Here is a 27169-nt window from a genome sequence, read left to right on the forward strand (position 1 = left end):
TCAGTTCCCTATTAAAGAGACGAAAACTGAAATGGTTAGATTTCTTGAATAGTTCATATTCAATAACTGCCCTCTAAGGCAGGGTAATCTTTAAGTAGCCTGAGAGGCGAGACCCAGGACGACAAATTCACAGCTACTCGTGAGGCTACAGCCTTTTTCATGGCTCCATGATTCCACATACAGATCGTGGTATTTTGTGTGTGCTGGCTGACAGAAATGACTGGGCCATCCTTATAGTTATGAGGTCGGTCGGTCAAAATTTGTTGGCTGTGAAAAGTGTATTGATGTGAGCGGAGTCATACTGTAGACATTTCAGATGAGAGTATCAACATGTTTAATCAGCACAGGGCTGACAAGTCAGAGGACACTTACTAATAAGTAGATCAAACTCAAACTGTAACATGCAGGGATAAAGAAAAAATAGGATTTATGATGAAATGACACGACAGGGCATCAGATCCAGATGTGTAAGGATCGGCGTCATACAACCGTAACAACCACAGACTTTGGCCAGTCTACAAGTTTAATACACTTTTTTTCTTTCTCCGACAGCTCATCTGACATTTCTCAGAACTGGCCTTTACAATAATCATTATAATTTTGCTGCTGTATGGTTATAAAAAAAAGCAAACCCGTTAGGATGATAAATATTGCTACAGTACAACTTCCTGGACCTAAATATCTCAGATGAGCTGAAATTTTATTTCAAATCGCTATTCGGTAACAATCTAGGGGGGGAAGCCAATATGATAACTAAGCTACTGTATATAACCCAACCGTCAACATGAAGACTCGTTACATTATCACAAAGTGAAGGGCAGTGGGTCCACAACTAATTAAAAAAATAAAAAGGTAATTGAACTCCTGCTTCCTCTATAGCATTGATTGTACTTGGGTCCTGCACATACAGTATATCATAGGTTGCATGTTTCTGATTACATGTGGACCACAGTCTGTACTCGACCTCAGTCCTGACAGAAGGTCCAACATTCCAGCAAAAAAAAAAAAATTAAAGAAAAAGACTTTGAACCTTGACACATGACACATACTAACCTTTGGTATGTGGCATGTGTCAGCAATACTTGCAGAAACTGATATTGGCTAGATTTATCAATTTTTTTCGGGGATGTTGTAAACCTGGAGAGAGAAACACTGAAATGCTTAAATCTGACAGTCGTACAGTTATGTCATTATATACCGTGTGTAGAGTCACTGAGCGTGGCTGCGGGCGGCTAACATTGCAGCAGTCGGCAGTAACAGACATTCGTCAGAATAAAATACCTTAACAGCGTGGCTAAAGTAGGACAGTTGAGAAAGACTTTCTCCTCACGTGTCCAGCGTGTGTTCAGCAGCAGCCAAAATTGTGGATTTGATATTTATCTTTTTTTGTTTTGGGGGAAGATAAATAATAATTCTGATGACATGGCTTCTCTGTTAAATGAGCAATAAAACAGATGAGAAAACAAAATTCCACAGTGTAACTTCATCACCATAAAAGGAGCCTAAATAAATCTTGAGGTATGGCCTACACAGAACGGTCTTTTGATTCTCGCACAACATTGGGACAAAATCATTCGTCATTAATTCACAGACCGAAAACCGCTGGCTAAAAACAAACCGCACTGTCATCCCTGGCTCGCTCCAGACAGCTGCTCTCCGTCTCTGATGGACAGCAGCCCCGAGTCTGAGGCATGTAGCGCCGGCGTCTGGAGGTGACGGGGCTGAGGCAGCATGCCAGCTTAACACACCAACAATGAGGCATCAACGTTATTTATTTCCTCCAACATGGAGTTTCTCGACAGGACGCGTTTTGCAAGAAGCATTTTCCTCCAGCTGGGCTGCAGTCGTTCACTCTCACAGGCTTCTCAAGGTTTCCCCAATATGGGAAAGTTTCTCTTTAAGCTCAGTCTCACGAGCCTCCCTCCTTCCCTTCCAACGACTCGCATGTCCGGATTATTCTTCTGTTCTTATTGTTCGTCACCCTGAGCAGCTGTTTCTCTCTCCATGGAGTGTCGTGTCCCCAGTCTCCTTCAGGTTCAGGATCCAAGTTAAGTGGCTGTTCAGTTGAAGCCTAGACCCGTGCCTTTGGGTCTCTGTGTGGCCCGAACAGGCTCGGTGATGCCCCTTCCCTCTGGACCGAGGCCCATTCCTGGGCTCCACCCCATGCTCTGCAACATGCGGTTGCCCATGTTGGTGTCTGGGATGGGAGCGGCGCTCTCCCCGACCACTTCATAAAAAAAAAAGGTCAGAGGTTAGAACAGATGAGGACTCACATAAATCTTTAGAGTGAAATAAGGACCAAATTTATTACATTTCTGGTGCTGTTTGGATTTTCTTTTCTTTCTTTTTTCGGCCGTCTACTCTCTCTTTGTGTGCTCTCTGTTACTCAGTTGATTATGTGTTGGGTCAGGGGATAAACAGAGACAGGGAGCTCACATGTATTCAAACAACCATGATTGTTGAACATGCTCGTACTCTATTGTGCATACAATTCTGGTGGCAAGTTGTAAATTCAGATTTTTTTATATATTTATTTTTAAATGGGACCAAGACGGGATATCTTACAATGTGACTTTGGCACGACAGCTTAAGGCTTCAGCTTCCTCGAACTTCCTCCTCCAAGAGCATCAACTGGCCCAGGAAAGCGGGTTTTTTGGGGGGGGGCGTGATACACTAGTGCAACTGGCTAAGAGCTAATCCAGTATCTCTGCTCTGACAGCAGGATTTAGCCAGCTGACTCTTGTCCAACAAAGCTTAGGAGGAAAAGGGGGTTTGGAGCTAAACCAGGTTTAATAATGAGAGAGAAAGAGAGAGGCAGCAATATAAAGATTCTCTTAGTTAACCCTTTAAAACAAAAAACAAAACTGGACCGAAACCCCCACTTCTCATCCCAGTCCCTCGTGTTTCCATCAGCGTAGGTGTGAGACAGCCGGCGAGGAGGATGGCAGGCTGGCAAACATACTGAGCATTACGAACAGGGGGAAGGGAGCGAGAAGGAAAACCAGAGCCAAAAATACAATAACAGGGGGCAGTTGGTAATAAGTGCCAGATGGTGTGTTAGGTGGAGCTGGGTGCGCATCCAATACCTGAGGGGGCAGATGAACCGAGGGGGGCTGCTTTTCGTCTCCGCTTGACATCCCCTGTACATAGAGAGCCCAGGTGCCCGCTGGTCTGCCTGCAAAACCAGCCAGGCAGAACAAAAAAAATATGGCAGCATTAGTCTGATCTCAAATAACATTATGGAGAGTATTTTTTATTCAATTGAAAAACACCAAAATGTGAAACCTATAGGGAGTTACAGTATATCGATGAGGCCGCAGCAGAGACATAAACAGGTACTACAGAAAATTAATCTGGTCATAAATCACAAGTGTCCTCTGTTTAATGAGGCTCTTACCTGCTGGCGGTTTTTACTGAGCAGCTCCTCCGGTGCCCTCTGTCTGTCCGTGGGTCCCAGTGCAACTAAAGTGGCAGAAGAGGGTGGAAGGACGAGTTCAAGCAGTCGGCAAAGCTATGGTTGCAATAACACTTCAAAAAAATCAAAATCTAATCTCTGCATTTCAACATGGCTCACCTGTCCGTGTTCTCTCCTCGAGCCAGAGCTAAACCAAGGCCTGTTGAAGGCAAAAAATATGTTATAGATGCCTCAATTTCCCATCATGCTACGTTCCTGTGACACAAACCAAACTTCTAATACAGTGTCTCCCCTACCACTGCCTACAGTGCCTGCCCCCCAGGCAGTGGTAGGGCAGCCAGGACAGACAGGACAGCAATGTAGTATGGATGGGCAAAAACGATGAACCAGTCACCTGCATTCGCCTCCTGACTACCAGTGGTGAGGGTAAAACATTATGAATTAGTAAATACTTTTATTAATTACTAGTTTTACCTCCTCGTCCGTCCATAAACCTCTGCTCTTACTTTTCACAATTGTTGTATCTCGTTCGCAATTTCTTCTGTAAGCAAGCAACTCTGCAGTATGTGACTGAAGAGAAGAAAATCTACTTCCTGTTTACACCCAGCACGCATCTGAATCAGTGGCACCTTAAATAAAAGACAGGGACTCACTCGTGGGGGTCCTGGGTCTGTCTACCCAGTCGGTCGCTGAAGCCCTGGCTGGAGCTGCCCGGCAGCCCCGCCTCAGATGCCTGCTGGTTCCCATGGAGACGGCTCAGTCTGGCTTGGAAACCTGTAAAAACATAGTACATGTTAATTGGGGTTAGGGTCAGACTCTAGTTTTATTATCATGCCTTCTGCTATACAATAAAGTGGTCATTGATGATATTTTTTATGTGAAACCTTGAACATGTGTGCAGTAATATTTAAGATAATTAGACCGTTGAAATGTTATTACCAATTTCTATTTTGCTCCTCATCTTTACAATACAGCAACACGTTGTTGCCAGAATGCTGATGGTTGCCTTGTTTGTCTCTGTGTGATGCGTTTGCCTCCTACTGGTCATGAGTGAGACTGCAACAACAGTGTGTGTTTCCACTGGGCCCCAAAACCTCATGATCATACGTTCAAAAGTTAACATATATTCATTATACTGCAGCTCTCCCTAGTACCTCTCTGTGCTCCAGGACTCATGAGTGGGAAAGATCCAGTGAGGATGCTGTTGAAGACTGGATCAGCCAGGTCCAGCTCCTCCGACCCCGTCTCCCTCTCCCACCACGGAACCACTCCCGCTATGCCACACGCACCTCCGGGCCCTGAGCCGGAGCCCGGCTCACCCTCGTAGAACCAGTCGCTCTGTTCATCGTCAGCTGGAAGAGAGAGAGAATAGAGGCCCCTGGTTCATGAGCACTGATGCACATGTATTCATCAGATGTGATTCTATTATTTCCTGTGTGTGCAACAATGTTAGCACATTCAATGCACTTCAAGGCTGCTCTCAAGCTGATAACAAGTGTCCCCATACTAACTTAATATACCAATACAACCTATACTAAACAAAGACGAAGGGATTTTTCAGTTTAACCCAGAGTTTGTACCTTGTCTCCCCTCATCATTGGTGTAGAGGCCACCGTCACTGCTGTTACTGACACTGCTGGTTTCACTGCAAAGGAAAAATACAATGAAGACATTGAATACAGGAACTTTTGATTAAAGGGTAAACAGGATTATGACAGTGCCAGCCTCACACACACACAACCTTACCTGCTGTCTTGCAGACTCACACACATACTTGTACATACGGTTTCACAGAAGCAGAAACGGAGGAGTTGCAAATTCTGGACAAACTACGCATTAAATGAAAAGAAAAGTCAAAACACTAACCACCTGTCACTCATGTCCTCATCCGAGCCCTTCTGCTCCTCCAACTCCATTTTGTCTTTGGAACCATCCATTGGAGAGGAGAATGGGTCCTCGCTCTCCACCACCACCCCTTCGTCTGCGGCCTCCACTCCCAGCCTGTGGGTGGCCAGTTTCCTCTTTTTCACCCCTTTCTTCCCTCCCGGGCCACCTCCACACAGCTCCATGGGACTCCTGTCCTCGTTCAGACCCAGTCTGGGTGGCCTTCCGCCAACGCGGGCCTTGGGGACAGGCGGGGGCCCGAGCATGGTGGAGGAGGTGGGTTCTGGTTCTGCAGGTGGGTCTACAGCCATACGTTTGACCTTGCGCCGCCGCCTGAGGCTGCGAGTTCCCTCTGCAGACCCCAGGACACCCAGGTCATCTGTCCAGAGCGGCCGCTTGTTTCGTCCCATGTCAGCAGTGAGGGGGGTGCGCCGCTTGGGGCCGAGCTGTTCATCCGAGTCGCTGTTGTCGCGGGCATGGCTGTTGGCAGCAGAGACGCCTCCCGTACTGGCACGGTAGTCCTGTAACAAATGTCAGTGTGGTAAATAACAGAGTGTGATGCCGATGCTAAATTAAGAAACTAAAAAATCAAAGTACGTCAGTTAGGCTAACAATAGCAGTGTGAGACACATTTAAACTGGAAGGAGAATTGTACACATTTTAAAACATGTGCTCATGAGTCAAAAAACACCTTACTGCACCTTAAACCACAAAGAATCTGTACTGAGTGGTTTATTATAACTTTGTGTGACTTATAGTTACCAGAGGGGATAGACCATGATCATATTATGGTCTAACTACTCTTGCAACAGAGTGAGATATCCATTCAGACCAATCACTTTTGTGCGTCTGTCTGGCAGAACTGTCAACGATCATTGTCCTCCGTCCACTCACCTTGTGTTCTTCCACGCTGGACTCTGACCCCTCGCTGAGGTGGCCCGTCTCCCAGGGTGGATGCGGGTTGTCGGAGCGCCGCTTCCTCCCCCTGCGCTTCCGCGCCTGCCTCTTCAGCAGACAGCCCACGGCCAGTGCGTGGTCTCCTCCGTCCCCACAGCCACCGCGAGCAGCCTGCTCCGAGCTCTCCTCCAGGGCTGACACCAGGTCGTGGACCAGCTCGTCCATCGTCCGGCGAAAGTGCCTGATGTGGAGATAGAAGATACTGTCAATGACACTTGGCATTATCAAATGCAACTTTTTTGCTTTTTGATGTCTGTAAGACAAGTTGTGGGTGCTACTGGGATTGTTGGCACAGAATGCCGTAGACAAATCTAATTACACGTGATTTGCAATTTGCCATTGGTGGAGCAAGCGACGGGCACGTGTGGCTCCATCATGATCCGTAATGTGATTAGCTGCAGAGCTGATCGACTGACGCTCACAGCTTTAGATGGACGTCAGTTGGCTGAGGAGCTCGCGGTGGCCTGATCGTTAACTACTCAAATACAACACATGAATCGTCTTTTTTTTTCAGATCCAATGAGCCAACGAGGTCACTCCTTCATATTTACTTTAATAAATCCACCGACGGTCTAACTGACGGTCTGCAACTCCTCCGGTATCGACGCAGGCACGACTCCGCTTCAGTTAGCGACTTTGGTTGTTGTTAGCATTATGGGCTAACGTTTTCTCGCTAGCTAGCTATGTCCAGCACTACAACACACACGTCCGACTGTTACACCTTAAACGCCGATGAACCACTGTTCGGTAACAACGGTCGTCGTGTTGTTGCCCGGACGGTTTTAACGACTGTCGCCGGAAATCAAACAACAAAGAAATCCTTTGATGTGATGATGAGAGTAGCCTAGCTTGTAGCCAGCTAGCGCGGCTAGCTTCGCCCCTCCAGCCGGCGGGTTCACGAGAGTGGAGACGCGAACAACATATGTTAACGTCTCGGTCGATGTCAAAGACCACCTACCAGCCGGTTCCCGCTTTGCCGATGGTTTTTAGATTCGCCGCACGGAACATTAAAGCCGCCAAATGCCGATTACCTCTAGCCAGAAACAACGGACGGACGCTGACACGCCACAGACACCATCCTGACACAAGATCTACCGATCAGCTAGCTGGATCGATATGCGACAGGAGGAGGACACCGTGAAGGCAGCGCGGGGCACTGCGATGCCTTTAAGTACTGTGGGAGAATTTACGATAGACACTATAACGTGTATGCCAAGTAATGATAATGTAAAAGTACATTACATACGTAGTTGCTTTTAGTAATTTTTTAGGTTACTGTCATAATTTTTACATCTATTTTTTTTAGGCATGAACAATTTTACTATCTTCTAACACAATGGTGCTGTTTTTTAAAGGACACTGTATTGCGTTCTGTTCACACATTATATTTTCGGTGTACGTAGTATACATTATTTCTATTTTCTATATTGCATGTTTACTTACTTCTTAATACTGATGTGTCTAATTTTACAACCCCTTCTTGTTGCTGTAACACAGCAAATGTCCCCATAGTGCGACAAATATAGGATTGTCTTCTCTTATTTTATAAAGAAGGGGCATTTTGTTTTTGTATTCATAGTTAGATAAGCCCCAATGACACATGTCGACACTGTTTTATGCTATACCTATGCAAGTGGGAGATGTGGGAGATTTTTGATGAAGCAAGTGAAGGCAACTCTGTACCCACACTGTATTTCCCTGTTCTGAACGCCTGGGGGCGGTGTAGTCTAAAACTGAGAGAACTTCCACATAGTCGCAAGTGATCAGCTGACCTATGAAATGTATACCAAAGGTCACCAGTGCATAAACACATCAGTGACCACAGTGTCATATTGATGACAGTGGTTGCAGTGAGCCTTGGACTTCACCTCATGCGACAGGTGCTCTGGTGCTGTCTGAATGTCAGTGGCGGGTCAGCAGCAACACACTGTTACCTAATGAGAAATTCACACAGGGAAAACACAATTAGGCAGGCATTATGAGTGGGGTTCTGTGCCAGGGTAATTTGCCATCTGCCTGGCGACTGGCGTGTGTTTATGTGCGTGTGACTGAGGAAGTTCACTCAAACTAACATTCTGTCAAACAGATGTCCCCCTCCTCAAATGCTTTGGAAGTCAGGGGGTCTGGTGGATGATGACCTCTCCAGGACCGTCTCAGGTTTCTGACCTCAGGTAAATTTAGTAAGACGCTGTCCACATGCACACAGCAGTCAGACACTTGACATGGTCCGAGAGTGAAGACGCAACTACCCGGGCGAGACCAGATTTGTGGAGTTTCCTATACGTACGCAGCGATCGAGAGGCCGCAAAAGACCATAGATCTGCGGCTGGGATCAAACACGCTATGGAATCATGATATCAGCTGAGGATGATGAAGAGTTCGATGAGACTGGTGAACAGTATGCCACTGACACCACCTGGAGCTGGGTAAAGTGAATTGTAAAACCATCTGCATGTGTGGAAGAAAAACCGAAGCATGGAAATGTGGGGGGGAAGAGAGTACACAGAGAGTGAAATGAGGAAAGTACTGCAACTGGTTCCTATAGTGCAGAGACAGTGAGACTGCGTGTGCGTGTTTCAGTAATCCCTGTAACCTTGTAAAATATTTCTGCCCAAGATGAAACTTGTGGAGGAGAAGGAGATAGCGGGTGTGAAGGGGACTGCGATGGGTGCGTGGCTAGGAATAAAACAACACATTTGTCCTAAAAGACGACAGCTTTCAACACAGACTCAATAGCCTTCATTGGGTGAGGTAAGAGCTATGAGATATCTAATGGCAGTTTTATGTTCAACTAAATGTATTTGTGAGGCTAATAGTACATTATCTGGGACATGTAAAGAAGTTTGTTGTAGAAAGGATACACTATCAATGGGCTTTAGATTTCAAGTATTGTGAAGTAGGCCCATAATGGAGAGACATTTTACTTAAAATGTCAAAATCCTTAATCGTGTGGCCTTTCGCAGAAGTTTTAATCAAAACACCCTAAAAGATAGTGGGTGCTTATATTTATTTTTGAGCTATACCCATTTGAAATCTTGATTTATTCACAAAAAGAAGTCCATCTCTTTTTCTTCTCCCTGTAACAGTCCAGGGTGTAACCCAATAGGAGGATTAAACCTGTCGCTAATGCTCATAATCTCACTAGTTTAGGACGAAAGAGATTTTTTTTTTCCTTTTCCTTTTAAGTCTCTGTTTGGTTTGGCAGATTCAGTCAGGCATTATGACTCTCAGACCAGAGTGGCCTGAGCCAATCAGAGGCTCTTGATATCAGCCAAGTGTGTAATAGAGATTATGCAACATGAATTTGCAGCAGGCCCTTGCTGAGCCATCTGAAACGCCATCTCTACAGAATGACCAGTGCCATTCTCGTTGCTTAGGTGTGACAGAGCAAACCGGGGTAGTTATTCAACTTGGAACTAGGAAATTAAAGAAAAAAAAAGTTGTTGTTGTAACGAGTAGTTGGCTGGTTGGATGAAGTAATATTTCCTCTCAAAAAGGTAAAAACTTAATATCATTATTACATAACTAGTTTTGGGAGGTAAAATTGGTGCAAAAAAAGAAGACACCTCATAGCTACAAATCCATGTGTGCGTCTGTAAAAGAAAAGTCATAAAGACATCTCAGGGCTCTGGAAAATTCAAGCAAATGCAAAACATTTTTTTTGTTCTTTCCAGTTGAGAAATGTTGTCATGTGGTTCGGTGACAAGGTCATATATCAGCTTGTTTGTTGCACTACGATTCTGGTTACGCCACTGACCGTTTATATGTAAAAAATTAAATAGCCGCTGTGCACTGTTTTGTGTCCAGAGCACTCGGGCTGAGTTCACCTCTTCCTGGGAAAACAGCTTGTTCTTAGAAACATGTCAGGGAGGGCAGCTGAGTGGCTCATGTGTCCTTGGGAGAGTCCAGTGACTCTAAAGTGGGATGTGGGGACAGTCTGTGTATAAAGCAGTGCCAGTGCAAACTGGCCACCAATATTGCTTTAATATCATGGTATATTGTTGGAGACATTTACTGTCTCAACCGTTGTCACAGGCAGAGACTAAAGTCAACGTGACTCACAGGGTTCACATCTTTCACTTTGATGGGTTGTTTTGAAATGTAGTTGCTCACTTCATACAGTTTATCTCACAAGAAAGGCCTCAACTTAAACAAGGTAGATGGAAAGACAAAGTTCTCGGGCAACAAACTGGCACCGAAACTAATGAATATACAAGGTAGTAAACCACAAAACACACACACATACAGCCGGAGAAGGACAAGTTGAGGCTGTACAGTGTGACATGCTGACACGAACCTCTTGTTACACTAAAATCTATCAAAGTGCAAACGAATTCAAATCCATGAATGAAATATAACTTTATTGTTATCTGGAGGCCTTTCTTTCCCCCTTAATCTTCTTCACTAGAGTCAAAATAGTGTCACCTGGCATGACATTATGGACATTTCAGAAGTAAGCAAGAGTTGAGCAATACAGTGTAACAAATCACAAGGCTGCAGCTTTGATATTGACTGATAGATGGAAACCCCCCAAACAAAGACACGCATTCTCCCCTGGTTTAGCCCAGAAAGACTGCTCTATAGCCTGGCAAATCAATTATCTCACACGCACGCACGCGCACGCACACACACACACACACACACACACACACACACACACCCTGAATTGTTGTAGGAGAGCTGCACGTGAGGCTCCTGTAGCGTGTAGTCTATCACATTTTTGGGACTGTTGCCAAGAGATCCTCCATGTCAAGATTTTAGGCTCACTTCTCACTTCTCTCTCTCTCTCAGACACACACACACACACACACACACACACAATAATAATAATAATAATAATAATACATTTCATTTATAGAGCACTTTTCGTTGCTAAAAGCAATCTCAAAGTGCTAAACACACACACACACACACACACACACACACAGAGAGAGAGTTAATAATAACGTCTCATGGTCTTGCTGCTGTTCACTTCAGTTCAGTATAATGTGTCGCTGCAGATCAACCACATCCTCCAGTTACACGGTGCTCACTCTCTCAACTGTCTGCAGGGTTTCAGGTATGGAACGCAGCTGCTAACCAACATCGCATGTGCCACCGGGCAGGGCTGTGATTGGCCAGAAAGATCACCTCACTGCATCACACACTATGATCACACACCGACTCGGTGACGTAGCGCACCTCTCCTATACGTCCGGCCGCGACAGCTGCTGAAGCTGCTGCTTCCTTCTTTGTGCCCTGTTAAACCGGGACGGCGAATGTGTCATTTCACATTAATAACATACTATCTAATGAAAACAACTTTTTTATGTAGAGGGTCTGTGCACATAAAATAATTATGAATTATGAGTCATATGACACGAGTGACGTTTTGAGAATACAAACTTTGAGGCAACTATGTTTATTTTATATTGTTATATTGTCTATCTTTTTTCTAATACACATATGTGACCTGAAAACCGTATTATAGTTGGAATGCTGATTTTTAATTGTCTGTGATTTGTATGTGTGTATGTATGTTCTTGTGAAAGCACTTTGTGAAGCTACTTCTGAAAGGGGCTGTATAAATAAAATTATTATTATTATCATCATTATTATTATTATTATTATTATGTCACTGCCCTGCGACAATGTAAAGCAAAGTTGTAAGCAGCTTTTCAGTTGCCACTGTGGCAGCCGAAAACGATGTGTTTGGCAACTCAACAGCTCGACGCCGATTGGCCAGCGGGGCGGCTGTGTGTGACGTCAGCCACTGACGAGGCTCCCTGCGAGCGAGAGAGAGAGAGACGGACGGAGTCAGAGGGAGAGAGAGAGAGAGAGAGACGGACGGAGTCAGAGGGAGAGAGAGAGAGAGAGACGGACGGAGTCAGAGGGAGAGAGAGAGAGAGGGAGAGAGAGAGAGAGAGAGACGGACGGAGTCAGAGGGAGAGAGAAAAAGAGAGAGAGAGAGGGAGACGGACGGAGTCAGAGGGAGAGAGAGAGAGAGAGACGGACGGAGTCAGAGGGAGAGAGAAAAAGAGAGAGAGAGAGAGAGACGGACGGAGTCAGAGGGAGAGAGAAAAAGAGAGAGAGAGAGGGAGACGGACGGAGTCAGAGGGAGAGAGAGAGAGAGAGACGGACGGAGTCAGAGGGAGAGAGAAAAAGAGAGAGAGAGAGGGAGGGAGAGAGAGACGGACGGAGTCAGAGGGAGAGAGAGAGAGAGAGAGAGAGCGAGAGATTGAGGGAGAGAGAGAGAGAGAGGGAGAGAGAGAGAGACGGACGGAGTCAGAGGGAGAGAGAGAGAGAGAGAGAGAGCGAGAGATTGAGGGAGAGAGAGAGAGAGACGGACGGAGTCAGAGGGAGAGAGAGAGAGAGACGGACGGAGTCAGAGGGAGAGAGAGAGAGAGAGAGAGAGCGAGAGATTGAGGGAGAGAGAGAGGGAGAGAGAGAGAGAGACGGACGGAGTCAGAGGGAGAGAGAGAAAGAGAGAGAGGGATAGAGAGAGAGAGGGAGAGAGAGAGAGAGACGGACGGAGTCAGAGGGAGAGAGAGAAATCAGTGTCGCCTAGACCCGCGCCGTCCGGCCTCTCTCGATGTTTGGTGAATGACAGCGAGTCGGAGTGGCACCGCGGTCACCAGACATCTCCTCCACCGGGAAACAGCTCTTCCACAACGTCCCGTAGTGATGACATTCTCCGCTGGGGAAACGCCTGCTGCCTCTGCATGTTGGTAAACGCTGTCAGCGACATTCATCCTTTTAGAAAGGTACAGTAAGGAGCCTGCTCCGTTCACTGTCTGTTCGTTGCGTTTTGTTTGGAAGCTGTGCCGTTAACGATCGGAGCGATGAATGGACTTGTGTCTGCCCCGTGTTTCCTCCCTCACGATCAATACTCTGTCCCCCCTCAGTCATGAATCATTCATCAGTCAATTCTATCGTTTTTCCTCAGCTGTTGTCGGGATGTTATGAGTCAGCATCTCACCTACTAATAGAGGATTTAAAAAAAAAAGAGTTATCAGGCACATGTGTTAGTGTGTGTCCTTCTTTAACCAGATTTAATAATAATCCACTGAGTCTTCCCCTTCCAAGCCCAGGCTTGGATTTGTTTTATTTTATGATCTGTGAGGCATATGGGCTTCGTCAGTGTAGTGATATGAGACTTGGTAACAGTAAAGACTTCCTTGAAACACATTGTGTGATGAGTGGCCCAGCCAGATCCCAGCCTGCGAGGAACTCTTCATAACTACAGCTTGTTAATCCATTAAACTAATGATCATAAGTACCACAGTTAAACACTGGTTCAGTAGAGCTGGCATGTGAAATAAAAGATATAGCTTGCATCCAGTCAGCAGTGCTGTCAGTGTATTGAGACATTGTTCCTCTTTTTTTCTCCCCTCACATCTGAATCTATTTTGGGACAAGGCTCTGCAGCATGTACAACATTGTTTCACACCAGAAGTCCCCTGCTTTGAAAATAACGCTACTTGTAACTCAGCGCCTCGGTGAAAATTGCCGTGAAGGTTGTCTACATGAGAGGTATTTCAAGAGTCAGACATGGCTGTGGCTTCTAAAATTAATCTGCGGCTCTAAAATTAGGGCTCTTTGTTGTCTGCAAGGAGCCTCTTCTCCTGGTCACATGTTTTTCAAAATGGGGGGCAATGTAAGAAAACTATTAGCGCTGCAATCAATTTTGAGTCAATGTCACGGTCTGACCCAGGTCCTTGTTCTGAGTTTTGGAAACTGTACGAATGAGATTTATCACAGTTTGGAAATTTTTGTTTAATCAAAGCTCTAAATTGTCAACCAAATGTGCGTGAGCTGAGACTGGTTGGTTTCCTCGAATGGACTTGTGCACACCAATCTGGTAGGAAAAAGCTTCACGGTACTCCAGTGTAACGGGTAGAACGAAACATTTAATCCACAGTTTGGGAAACCTTACAGATGTTTCCAAAGCAAAGTACAGATGGGTATACTACGGTGATACTTTGCGCTTCCAGAACATGTCTGCCATGTACTGGATTTGCTCCCACCTTCTGCGTGTGTAAGGTCCATACAGACCTGATCATCCTCTCCCATACTCCTCCGTGGTGCAGGTGGTTGACCACTGCCTTCCCAAAGCCTGCCGGCTTGAAACACCTTGGTACACTGACGCCTTCTAGCAGGTGGAGAGATGTCTTCCATTTGGACCACTCTTCCGCGAACCTATCAGGTATCAGGGTATCCCAGTCCAACATCTCCCTGCAGAGCTCCTGCAGGATTCTCTTAGCCGTGAGCACGACTGGTGCCAAGATACCCAAAGGGTCATACACAGAGCTCACGATGGAGACCTTCACATGATGGAGCATTGCCTCGATGTATGCCATGACGGCGACATCCTCCTGTCTGAATCTGGTGATGACACCAATGAGGGTGCTGGTAAGGTTTGGTCCCTGTAGCGGCTGCTCATTGAGGCTGGTGCCACGACAGGTTGCTCCACAATCAAATACCACCCTGAGCTTTTTCTTTGTAGGGTGGTAAACCCCGTACAGTGGTTGTGGTAGGTACCACACTCTACCGTCTGCAAGGCTGAGGTCTTCTTTTGGATTCTTCTGCAGCTTACGCCTAAAGTTCAAAGACAGGAACAAATCAGCAACTGTGATCGGATAATGATTCAGAATGTTGCCAAATCCTCATTTGTGCCCCTAAGTAGATGACATCACATTTTTTTCTGACTGTGTCTTAAACCAGTGAAGCAAAATAAAGACAAGTACAGAGATCTCTGACTTGTGATTTCATCTAAGATCCCGTCACTTTTGTCTGTGTTTCTTTCATCAGTCCAGAAATGCAAAGTTGAACCATCAACATTCCCAATTCTCACTCTTGATGAAGTTTCTACATTTCCTTTTCCATTTCCTTGTCTCATGGGGCCTCGCCCAGACTTGAGCTCAGTGTCGCCGTCAGTATAAGAAAGTACCGACTGGTCGGACCTGGTTGGCCCTTTGACCTCTGTCTGGTGTCTGGGGAAGCTGAACGGAAAACAGTTGTAACGTGTAAAAGGAAGTGTAAAAGAGGGTGGGAAGGTCAAAGTGGCAACAGGTTCCTTTTAGAGTATGTGGGCCAAAGGACCCAGCCACTATGTGCTCTGTCCTCAGCCGTGCTGCTCAGCTCAGCCCCACTCCGGTGAAGAAGAGTCGTATGTCTTCAGTGGTTAGACTGACAGGCCGAATGAGGGCACGACAGGTGCTGGATGATTAACACCTCCTCTTGGCACGGCTACGTCCAGTGTTATGGAGCTGAGTGTCCATTACTCAATGATGATTTTAATAGGAAATTTAGACCTTTTTTTTTCGAATGAGTATAGTTTTATAGTTTTATTGCTAAATAAATTATTTTCCCTGTCTCGTCCCTCTCTCATCCTTCCCCTCCCTCAGACCCGTCAGACCATGAACTACGTGGGGCAGTTGGCGGGCCAGGTGTTCGTCCAGGTCAAAGAGCTGTACCGGGGGCTCAATCCCGCCACCCTCTCCGGCTGCATTGATGTGATCGTGGTGAGACAGCCCGACGGCTCCCTGCATTGTTCGCCCTTCCACGTACGCTTCGGCAAGATGGGCGTCCTGCGGTCCCGAGAGAAAGTGGTGAGGAGATTAAAAACCAAAACAAGGGTTCTGTCTTTAAGGTGAACGTTAAATGCTCTAGCTCGCCCAACTTGAACTATCGTCTCTTCTCTCCCGTTCAGGTGGATATAGAGATCAACGGAGAACCAGTGGATCTACATATGAAGCTCGGGGACAACGGAGAGGCGTTCTTCGTGCAGGAAACAGAAAATGATCAGGTATGAGGAGTTTAGATTAGTTAGATTGTAATGGGGAAGTTGGACAGGACGAGTAGGGGAGTGACATACAGGAAAGGGTCCTGCCTTTTTGGAGTCAGACCTGCTCCTCAGGCCATGGGGTTAGGACGCTGCCAAGTCATGACAATTTGAAATGTCCTTCGCATCAGATGACAAACTGACTGAGTGGTGAAATGCTTTGGAAAATGTCTAGACTGTTTTATGTGTCGTAATTCACACGAGCCAATACGACATTGCCGCGGCGCACATCCATTCAAATAAAAACAAGATTCAAATAAAAAAACGCACACATCATTCTCCGCCCCCTTTGATGCCTTGAAACCCAAACACACCCATGTTTACAACTGCAAAGCATCATCCACACTGTCTGTCTCCTCCCACTCAGTTCATAGTAATTTGAATAAGGTCATGCTGTGTGCAGAGTTGGCACGGCACTCAGGAATTTCTTCCTTTCCCTTTTGGCTGAACAGCAATCCTCTGTCCTCATCGCAGCACTTGCTAACCTGAGCTTTCTGACCTGTATTAGTTGCCGTGTCCTTAAGATCGAGGACGTGCCAGGACTGAGCATGAACAGAAGCATGCTTGTAGAACCTCTTAGAGGAACTTGTGCATCTGTGGATTTGGCTCAAATATGAGAGAAACGGTGGAATATCGACAGGTTAGATAGATAAAATCCGAGTCAAGTCGCTCTACATTCTTTCTTCTTCCAGTTGTTATGTTCATGAAGCCCATGGGAACAGTTGAAAGCTCATTCATGGAAAAATGAGCCGCTTTTTTTTTTAAATGGTTCCTGGAAAGGTGGTGTTTCCAGTGTTTCCATTTGGTTGCCCGAGGTTTTAGGTTTCAGATGTTAAGGGCCACGTCACTATAACAACAGGATGTTTTGTTTTTTTGCCGTTGTATGCACATGAGGACGTGTGCAGCTGAAAGACATACACAAGTGGTGAACCACTGAGGCTGTCTACAGCGAAGGTAATGGCTGATTTATTCTCCCCAGAGTGGTGTCAGATTATTCCCAGGCCTTGGAAGAGAAAGGAGGGGAGGAGCGGGGGGTCTTTGAATGCCTTTTCTTGGAACAGTGAAGCAAAACGTGAGGGAGTCATTGTCAGACCGCAGATCATTTAGTTGTAGCTCATTTTTCTCTCCCCCTTTCTCTCTCTCGTTTTCTCTCTCCGTCTCTCTTTCCATACGTCTACTCTACACACACACACACAGATTTATACTCCCCCTGCTTTGGCAGTGGGAGACCCTCCTGGAAAGACTTTTCCTTTCCTAGAAAGAGTGAAAAAAAAACTGTGTGTGTCCTTTCACACAAATGATTGCGAAGAACTGCTTGGGATTGGCTGTTTGGTTTCGCTGGCAAACAGTTTGGCAGGGATTGTACATATTTGCCTCGGACCATAGCAGTGCAAACACTGAAAGGGGAATCCTGTTTCAGCAGGAGTTGTTCAGAATTTTAAAAACACATCCTGAAGTTGTTTACTTGTGGAGTGGGGCAGCACAGGGGAAAAGCCAGCTGATGGGTGGGGGTCCGTGGCATGATGTGGTGTCTGCAGAGTCCAATCCTGGATTCCTGCAGGCAGGGGAGAGAACGTGGAGGTTAGATCACAGTTGCACAAAAAACCCAAGGACAAAGCTAAACGTTCATAGATCTACACTACCTTGTAACTGATATAATAATCTGGGGTGGAGGTGCATGGATCCCCAGCGTCACAACCTAGCTGTGACAATCTTATCAATAAGTCAAATGACATTAAATGAATTTCAAAGTAAGCACTCAATTTTTTTGTGTTTTTTTCCATCTTAACAGGAAGTGGTTCCCTCCTACCTGGCCACCTCGCCGATCATGTCGGACGGCGCCGCTCTCATGAGCTCGTCCCTGATGGGGAATAGCTTCGGGCCGCCCCTGCAAACCCTGGGCTCCGCGGGGGGCAACGGAGAGACCGGCGGTGGGATGATGATGATGATGAAGAAGAGGAGGAAGAGGAGGAGGAAGGCTCGGGCGGACAGCGTGAGGAGGGAGGAGAGCGGAGACTACTCGGAGGACCAAGACATGTTCACCATAGACATCAGCTCTGATGAGGGCGCAGAGATGGAGAACAGCAGGTGAGAGAGGGCTGGTGGAAGAGGAAATGTGAGGGCGGGTGATGAATAGTGGAATAGTGGGAGGGAAAGCAATGAAATACATGTGAGGTGTAAGCAATACATATGAGAGAAGCAAGTTTCAGGCATAAACTCTTTTCCGTTCACATATGACAAACACAGCAGAAGACTCTGTGAGTCAGACGCCTTCACAACAGCAGGGACATTTCTGTAACATTCTGTCGCATCTGGGTAGAGCATGCAGGAGGTGGGACGTGGCGATAATCCCACTGTGGAATGCAGTGTTTTTTGTTTAAAGTCATCAACTCCGCTCACTGGGCCGGGATCTTACTTGGGCAGGAAAAGTTCCAGAAAAAGTCGGAGAAACATTGGCGGACATTTGTGTTTTTATAGACAGCCCCCTCCGGGGAAAGGCCCCAGAATTTGTTTCGGACTTCAGTGCACGTCTGAAAAGAAAGGGAGAACAGTGAGGTGGAGCGATAACCAGTACAGTACATCACTGAAATGAGCCTTGACGGCAGCTGTAACAGAGCTGGAGTCTGTCAGGCATGAATAAACAGACCAGCGTCTGTCGTTGAGACGCCTCCAGCTGTGGGGGCCGGCACATAAGTCCTGATAATAACACTGAAGACCATGTGGAAAACACCACATCAGCCCCTGTGACTAGTCTTTCACGATAGAATAAACTTTTACATGTGAAAAGAGATCACCCATCCTCACTGACCTGGTGCATGTTTACCTCTGTCTGACACACATGCAGCTGCCAAAGTGCAGCTCTGATCTAAAACTGCTTCAGCATGTGCAGTATGCAGGTCAGGCATGCGGCTATATAGGAGTGGTAAGTTGTCGGCGTTGAAGTGCAATTATCATGAATGGACCCAGCAGCAGTTGTGAATACGAGCCGAGTTGTTTTTGTCTCTGCACGTGCGCGTGGTTTTCGTTTTCATATAAAATCCTGGCTCATCTCTGCTGCACATCATCATCATGATGGCTTTTTCATTCACGTGGCTTACAGCGGATAGAGTTATTGGCCTGTGAAGAATACGACGGTTGTAAATGGGGCGCATGTAAAAGTGTTATTTTAACAATTAACTGTCCAAATCACACTTCAGTGCAACGACATTTTGTCAAGAAATGTCTCACTTTCTGGTAAACGCGATGTTTTGGTGTCATTCCAGATGAGCTTACATTTGTCTCATGACATTCAAACATCACGCAGGGAGGGAGAAGGCTCCACTGTAGACCCAGTAGAGCCTCCTGAACTGTGGCTACATGACATTTATCGAGTGCAGGCAGAGTGCAACAAGTTAAGGCATGATGATCTGAGGGTCTTGAAAGTTGTTCTGGGAAGTGGGTGAAAAGTGCAAGATAAATTACAGCCCTGCAGCAAAAAAAAGTATCACATAGTCCAGAATTGCAGACTGATAGTGTACTGTTATATGAAGTATTATGTTTGTCCATGTGTGTGTGTGTGTTTCAGGTCATCTAGGGATGTCTTAAGAGACGAGACGACCGTTGGTCCGACCAGTGGTTCCTACAAACAGGCTGGACTCTACACCCGGTCAGATGGAGAGTGGAGTCCCATCCAAAGGTGCCCGCCTCACACAAACACTACCTGCTTTGATAAACAGGGAAAAAAACAGATCTGTAATTGTTTGTGTTTGTCGTCCTCCTTCCTTTCTCAGCCCTGGGAACTCTCGCCCCACGTCTCCCAAGAGCGACTCTGAACTGATGACCAAGCCGTCAGATGCCGACAACCAGAATCCAGCCATGCATTGGGCATGGGGAGAGCTGCCACAGGCTGCCACGGTAACCACATGCACACACACAACGACTCTCTCGATGTATGTATTTGTTAGTCTGTGTCTGTGTTGCAGTTTTCTTATTTTTTCAGTCCATGTCCTCATCATCCTTTCCCCATTTCTTACAGCCATCCTTCCTCGCAGTGAAACCCAACCCTCCACTAGTGTGTCCTGTGTCCATCCCCGTGTCTGAAAACACACATTTCCGCGTGATCACTCACGAGCCGTCTTCAGAGCGGTGCGGACCCCCCTCTGAGTTATCAGCACTCAGGCTGCTGAAGTCTGAGGAGAGCGCAGTCACAGAGGAGACGGTCGTCACAGTCGGGATGGAGTCTGAATCCATGAGGATGGAGTCCCAGACAGTCAGTTCAGAGACACACCTTACGACAGTGGAGAGTGTCGCTGCTCGTATGATGGCCGACATGGAGGAGACAATGCCGCGTCCGCATGGCAAGACTGACTCTCCTAGCAAGAGTAAAGGTAACATTGAAAGGGCAGATAACACAACGACACAATTTAACTCATGTAATGTACTGAGGATTTAAACCGTCAGGTCTACAGTGTACTTATCCTTGTGGACTACAGCTCAGTGGGATTCTACTTCACCCTAAAAAAGGACATTTGTTGGGTCTTTTCTAAAAATAATGACAGTTGCTCATGATCACCAAACCAAACCCCATATGGTGCTTTTGAGGTTTTAAGAATAATTTGGGATAAATGAATGATTTTTCTAGCCGTGCATACTGCAATAAAATCAGTAAAAATGAATTATTTCCTGAAAGCATCAAAAACTAAGTTGTAAAGCATTGATTTGAGCTTCAGAGTCTTTGCTCCGTTGCAGACAAGCGGAGTCGCCATCTTGGCTCTGATGGGATTTACCTGGATGACATCACAGAGCTCGAGCCCGAGGTGGCAGCCCTTTACTTCCCTAAGAGGTACAAGGACACACACTCATACAAACAGAATAATAACTTTTTGTGTAGTGTAACAGGATGATAACACTGAGCTGCGAACAATTATTCAAGAGCTTCTGGTCCATTGTATTGAACACGCCTCCTCTCCTCTGTAGTGACGGCGGCGCAGCAGTGAGGAGCATGTCAGACCCGGGCCTCCACAGCACCAGTCTGTCCCCACAGTCGCTCAGCTCAGGAGGAGACAGCGGCTTGGACAGCTACTGTGACCACATGTCCGACCTGCCGTCTATCGCCATCTCTCTGTGTGGAGGACTCACTGACAACAGGGAGATCACTAAAGGTGAGCTCCTCATATTGACCCAGAATGACTGGCAAGCGAGAAGTCAAAAGGTGCTTTCAGACATGCGCTGATGTCCGGACCTTTTTCTGAACTTTTCCGGAGGGGCTGTATGTGACAAGGCAAAAGACGGCAAATGTCGCTGCGGGCATTTTCTGGAATATTTCCTGCCAGCCCCCTAGTAAAAGTTCTGGAAAATATGTAAACGGAAAAAAAACTCCCAAAAACTCCCCCAAAAATGTACCGACCCGATTTTCATTTCTGAAGACAGCTGTACACAGGGGCGTGAACATGACGTGTGTGTTTGTATATGTGTGTGTGTGTGTTTACAGAGCAGTTCCACGCAAAGATCATCTCCTACCAGCAGTTCGTAGAAAATCCCTCCATCATCGACGACCCCAACTTGGTTATAAAAATAGGCTCCAAGTAAGAACTTGATCCAATAAGGAACAGGGCTTTTTTTCTTTGCATCATTTATGGAATTGATATACTGTAAATACATTTTGTGATGACCCTCAGGTACTATAATTGGAGCACCGCGGCTCCACTTATGCTGGCTATGCAGGCGTTCCAGAAGCCTCTGCCAAAGGTAAGAATTCGATATACACACATAGCATAGAAACTAATGACTAATGGCCATAGGGCGGTTGTATAACCTGAATACCATTCCCCCTTGCTTTAATATATAGTGTTACCTGAATCCCTGTTCTTAAATGTTCTGCTATTGCAACCTCGCACAGACCACATCCTCTGAATCTGTTGTATCTGGGAACTCAAGTTAAACTTTGTCTCCCCCTCTGTTCTCCCTCCCTCTGATTTCGTCACTCCCCCCTCTTCTACTCCATCGCCTCATCCATTCATCCGTTAATCAGTTCTCTTGCCTCACTTATATTCACTCAGCCTTGGAGTTTCTCTTTTGTTGCCTGACCGGTGTGCTGGGCTACAGCTCTGTACGTCAGAAAACACCAATCACTTTTTCTCATCTCATCTCCCTGTCTTCTGTTTTTACGTCCTCTACCGCCCGCATCCTCCCTCCTCCCAAACAGCACACACACGCCTTCTCTCACTCCGTTACTTTATTTTCGCCATTTCATCCACAGACGCATTGTTGTTTCTGAGTTACTGTTTGTTGATTTGTGGTCGGTTTTCAGTTTTTTTTTAAGTGTGTTTTTTACAATGTTGTGTTGTGGCTGTTTGGGGTTGTGTGTGCTCTGCTCCAGGCTGCAGTGGAAAACATCATGAAGGAGAAGATGCCCAGGAAAGGAGGGAGGTGGTGGTTCTCCTGGAGAGGCAGAAACAGCGGCAACAAATCGGTACTTTCTATATTTCTGTTTGCAAAGTCTCTGAGGGTTTAGCATTTTTCCAGCTCTACCTCACGTTGTTAAATGTTACATTTCTTGTAGGATTCAATGTCTGAATGTGGGGCCTGTGGCTCTACTGAGCTGGCCGGGGAAATGACGAGCAGGTAAGAAACCTACAAACTCTCCTGGCTAAAAAAGCCAAGAAGTGAACAGCCTTACTGGTTAACCGTCCTATGATTAACCAACCTCTGACTCTGAAATAGGCACAAAGAAGAGTCGTCCTCAAGTGATGAAGACCACAGAGCAGCCAGCCAGACCTCTCCCGCCGTCCAATCAGAGGCCGGGCTCGCAACAGGAGGCGTGTCCTATAAGAAGACACTGCGACTCACATCAGAGCAGCTGGTGAGGAGTTTGGTTTGAATTCTCTGCTGACTTGTTTTTGTCATTGTTATTAGACTTCTTATAATCACCATTTATCATTTGTGATTCTCATTCTCAGTCACTCTCTCTCTCTCTCTCACACACACACACACACACAGATGTCCCTCCAGCTGCAGGACGGTCCCAATGACGCTGTGTTCAGTGTGACCACTCAGTACCAGGGAACCTGTCGCTGTCAGGGAACCATCTACCTCTGGAACTGGGATGACAAGATAATTATCTCAGACATAGATGGAACCATCACCAGGTGAGTGAATATATATATATTTATAAGGTACACATGTTTAACACAGTTGATCTTAGTTTGAGGTGAAAACGTATGATATGTGTGTTCATATGGCCCCAAATGGCAGAAGGGAATGCAAGCTGCGCACCTCTGTGGCCTAAATCACTTTTTAATGGAGGGGAGGATTCCGTGTGAAATAATCTTTTCACAGCCGTGTCATTTGTCATTTTCATCCACTGTTGATAATGAGGCACTTTTTCCGTTTCCATTTTTGGTCTAAAGACTTAAGTACGCACATTCCTGCGTGCCAAGAATTAACCCCTGCTTCCCCCCGAGTGAGATGAATGACAGAGTGACTGAGCAGAGGGTCGACCCGGTTCACTCAATCTAACTTTTAACCCTCTCTCATCCTAAAAAAGATCAGATCTTTAATGCTTTTTAAAAATAGTATTTTTGATAATAAAGGATAATGAGACACTCGTTCAAATACCAACAGTGTGTTTGTCTCCAGGTCAGACACGCTGGGTCACATCCTGCCCACTCTGGGGAAAGACTGGACGCACCAGGGGATTGCACACCTCTACCACAAAGTCAGCCAGTAAGCGCTCATTTATTAACACATCTCGTTGTTTTTATCTAAGTAAAAAAATGTTTTTTAGATGCTAGAAGATGTTGTACATATTTTACACCAGACAGGCAAAATCAAACTCTGAAAGTTGAAGATAAAATGGACTGTCTGTACAATCACCTTCTATACACTAAAACAAATGTGCAGTTATTGCCACCAAGTGGTTGAATATTAACATCTCTCTTCTCTCTCTCTCTCTCTCTCTCTATCAGGAATGGCTACAAGTTCCTGTACTGCTCAGCTCGAGCCATCGGCATGGCTGACATGACCAGAGGATACCTCCACTGGGTCAACGAGAGGGGCACCATGCTTCCTGTGGGCCCCGTCCTCCTGAGCCCCAGCAGCCTGTTTTCAGCCCTGCACAGGTCTCTTATCCACACAAACACACACACACACACTGATTGTGCTGATTGTTGTTACATCCTAATGGTGTGTGTGTGTGTGTGTGTGTGTGTGTGTGTGTGTTTGACAGGGAGGTGATTGAGAAGAAACCAGAGAAGTTCAAGGTGGAGTGTCTAACTGATATCAAGAACCTCTTCTACCCCAACAGAGAGCCTTTCTATGCAGCGTTTGGCAACAGACCAACGGTACACACACACACACACACACACACACACACACACACATCTGCACATCTTATATACAGTATATCTCATAGTATTTGAATTTGTCGATTGATGGCGATCAGTATTGAATGCGGTCTATTTTGAGTATTCTGATTGAAGCTCACAGCTATTTATGTAAATTAATATTATATGTATTTCATTTCTAATATTTAATCTTTCTCTAATTTCTTTTTATATTTGAAGGATGTGTTTTCCTATAAAGAAGTGGGAGTGCCACTGAACAGGATATTTACAGTTAACCCCAAAGGCGAGCTGGTGCAGGAGCACGCCAAGACCAACATCTCATCGTGAGTCCTGGGTCCACTTCACATCATCTATACTGGGAGGAAATGTTTAGTTTAATGGTTTAACGTGTCTGACAGTTGCGTCCTCCTCTCCCCTCCTCCCCTCAGCTACGCACGTCTCGGTGAGGTGGTGGACCACGTGTTCCCCCTGAAGATGCGAGCCTCCACCTCAGACTTCCCCTGCGCAGACACGTTCAGCCGCTTCACGTACTGGAGGGATCAGCTCCCCCGGGTGGATCATCAGGGAACTACACCTCCACAGACTCCTGGCTCCCGCAGCTGACGACCGCCTGCCGGGCGACGCCTCGCGGGCGACGCCTCGTGGGCGGAGCACTGAGTGACTGACGGTGCGCTTGAGATGTAGCAGCCATTTGGAAAGTGACGGTTACACGTGTGTGTGTGTGTGTGATAAGAATTTTTGTAGATTTATAGTGATGGATGGAGCACTTAGTGCACAGTAGAGAGTCAACTTAGTAGGCCAGTCTGCTGTTTGTAGTCTTATAATGCACATGGACGTAAGCGCACTTTGATCAAAAGATGGCCCCCGATGTCATCTGACTAGATGTATGTATATGAGAAATGATAATAATTTATTCAGGCAGCTTAGCACATATTATTTTGGAGTGACTGTTGATTATTTCAACAGCCAGACTTTCTATTTATGCACACAGTTTCATACTATACCTGGCGCTTCATAGAGAACGACAACCTCACTGTGCATACTTCAGAAAGCAAGTCACTTGAACTTGTGCCAAATATAGAATATATTTTCCTACTCTAAACTTTTGTTTTTGCAGTCAAGACTGTTAAAGATCGTCAATTAGCATGGAAATGCAAATCAATACATGCAAGCCCGTTTTTACTTCATTGCAACATACTGTATTATTTCTATTCTGTTTGAAAGAAATCAGTCAAATCAGAACTGTCGAGATGTATCACAGAGCGCAATGTATATATGAGCGTCTATGTAGCTTCATTAGCAAACAAAATAACAAGGTTGGTTTTATACACAGCTTGAATGGATATGTTTTGTTTAGACAAAGTGATGCAAATAAGAAAAGAAAGCACAATCATTTATAATACCACCGCCAGTTTTCTCTGTATGGGCGAGGAGAAAGGCTGAATTAGTTTCCTTTTGATCAGAATGTCATTACTGTGTAGGCCTTCTTGAGGCCTCTTTTAATTTATTTAAAGTTTGTGCAGAAACACATCGATCAACCCACTTTATGATTTTATAAATCGCATTGGCGAGCAACTGACTGACCTTAAAATGTAGCTCACAATTGGTTCTTTTACTGTTTCGTTACTGCCATTCCTTGTGGAATATGACTCAAGGCAAAACCCTACTCTGGAAATCCTCATCAGACTCGCTCGCTGCAGCCTAGCAAAGGCAGCAGGCCGTATTCTTAAAAAATGAATGTCTGACCTGTTTTCTGATTGACAGACATTTGAAGAGGAATCCTTATTTCTTACAACACCATGGACAATATGAGGTCATTAATGTGAGCTGCTGTCATGGCCATATTGTGAATAAAACCGCCTGAACATTACAGTAGCTGCAAGAAACCTACAGTTTATGAGAGGATGTATATATATATATAAGGCTTTATAAACGTTGATATTATTCTTTCCATGAAAGAGCTCAAATCGCCTGGAAGTGTTTTCTTTTTTTGCCTTAACTGTGAACACGATCAATAATTTGCTCGTTCACTTTCTTCTTCCGCTCCGTCGACCAGTTCACTGTTAAGTCGGTGTAATCGAACTCAATAAAAATGCCTCAGAACAGCAACGAGTGTGTGTGAATTCATTGACCTTAGTAGTACTTATTTTTTAGTACAATGAGGGCACAAAGACAAAGCCTTTAGACTGATGAGCAACAACCACATTCTCAAATGTGAATCTGAAAGCTCCTCCAATCTCCAGAATCTGACTAATGTGATACGAAATTTTGTATGATTTAGATCAATTTTGTTAATTTAGTTTTACTCTCCTTTACTTAGTCTGCAAAGGCCTCTCTTACCCAGAATGACACAGTGCATAGAGAGCACGTAGATTATCCAAATTCACCACATATCTGTGTTATAATATACACTCTCACATTTGTAGACGTGGCATCTTTAGTCACGTCTAAATCTTGCAGGGTGAAGCAATGAGGTTTTCTCTGGAGATAGGTTGATGTCTTAAGCAGACGTATTTATTTCCGATACCGATGCATCAGGGAAGACGAGCAATACAGGAAGTTCACAAGTTCTATTGCCATCACAAAATCTGGGCTGTCATTGCAAAGAAGAATATTATAAACCTACAAAGTCAAGGTGGCCAAAGACCATTAGATTGGATGTGCAGTTTCTGGGTAATCCTGGGTAACAGAGGCCTGGAAAACAAGACAATGCAGACGAAGTAAATGAGAAGGAATTAAAAACCAACTAAATAGAATTAGAAATGT

The 27169-nt window shown here is 45.6% G+C and overlaps 2 protein-coding genes across 8 annotated transcripts; one reads left to right on the top strand and one right to left on the bottom strand.

Moving 5' to 3' along the window:
- Positions 1–317: 317 nt before the first annotated feature.
- Positions 318–7416, bottom strand: gpatch2 (G patch domain containing 2). Of its 4 annotated transcripts, none has more exons than XM_035617420.2 (10): positions 7288–7416; positions 6194–6437; positions 5282–5820; positions 4996–5060; positions 4570–4767; positions 4069–4189; positions 3575–3614; positions 3398–3462; positions 3087–3175; positions 318–2227 (listed from the first exon to the last, which is right to left on the bottom strand). In XM_035617420.2, the coding sequence occupies exons 2-10, from the start codon at positions 6419–6421 to the stop codon at positions 2061–2063; spliced, it is 1512 nt and encodes a 503-aa protein (XP_035473313.1). In that variant the 5' UTR covers positions 6422–6437; positions 7288–7416; the 3' UTR covers positions 318–2060. The 4 variants fall into 4 exon arrangements, with proteins under 4 accessions (XP_035473313.1, XP_035473311.1, XP_035473310.1 ...); XM_035617418.2 differs by having other exon boundaries at positions 5285–5820; positions 7215–7346; XM_035617417.2 differs by having other exon boundaries at positions 7215–7346.
- lpin1b (lipin 1b) lies at positions 7300–26512 on the top strand. Of its 4 annotated transcripts, none has more exons than XM_047328540.1 (21): positions 7300–7427; positions 8343–8682; positions 15643–15846; positions 15948–16043; positions 17872–18167; positions 19645–19755; positions 19850–19973; positions 20095–20446; positions 20808–20901; positions 21036–21220; positions 21550–21643; positions 21737–21806; positions 22438–22530; positions 22621–22682; positions 22782–22920; positions 23058–23206; positions 23697–23783; positions 24026–24178; positions 24286–24400; positions 24623–24726; positions 24832–26512. In XM_047328540.1, the coding sequence occupies exons 2-21, from the start codon at positions 8608–8610 to the stop codon at positions 25004–25006; spliced, it is 2778 nt and encodes a 925-aa protein (XP_047184496.1). In that variant the 5' UTR covers positions 7300–7427; positions 8343–8607; the 3' UTR covers positions 25007–26512. The 4 variants fall into 4 exon arrangements, with proteins under 4 accessions (XP_047184496.1, XP_047184499.1, XP_047184498.1 ...); XM_047328543.1 differs by lacking the exon at positions 7300–7427 and adding an exon at positions 8873–9007 and having other exon boundaries at positions 8433–8682; XM_047328542.1 differs by lacking the exon at positions 7300–7427 and having other exon boundaries at positions 8433–9007.
- The last annotated feature ends 657 nt before the right edge of the window (positions 26513–27169 follow it).

This window comes from Scophthalmus maximus, chromosome 18, assembly GCF_022379125.1.
Source record: "Scophthalmus maximus strain ysfricsl-2021 chromosome 18, ASM2237912v1, whole genome shotgun sequence".
NCBI lineage: Eukaryota > Metazoa > Chordata > Actinopteri > Pleuronectiformes > Scophthalmidae > Scophthalmus > Scophthalmus maximus.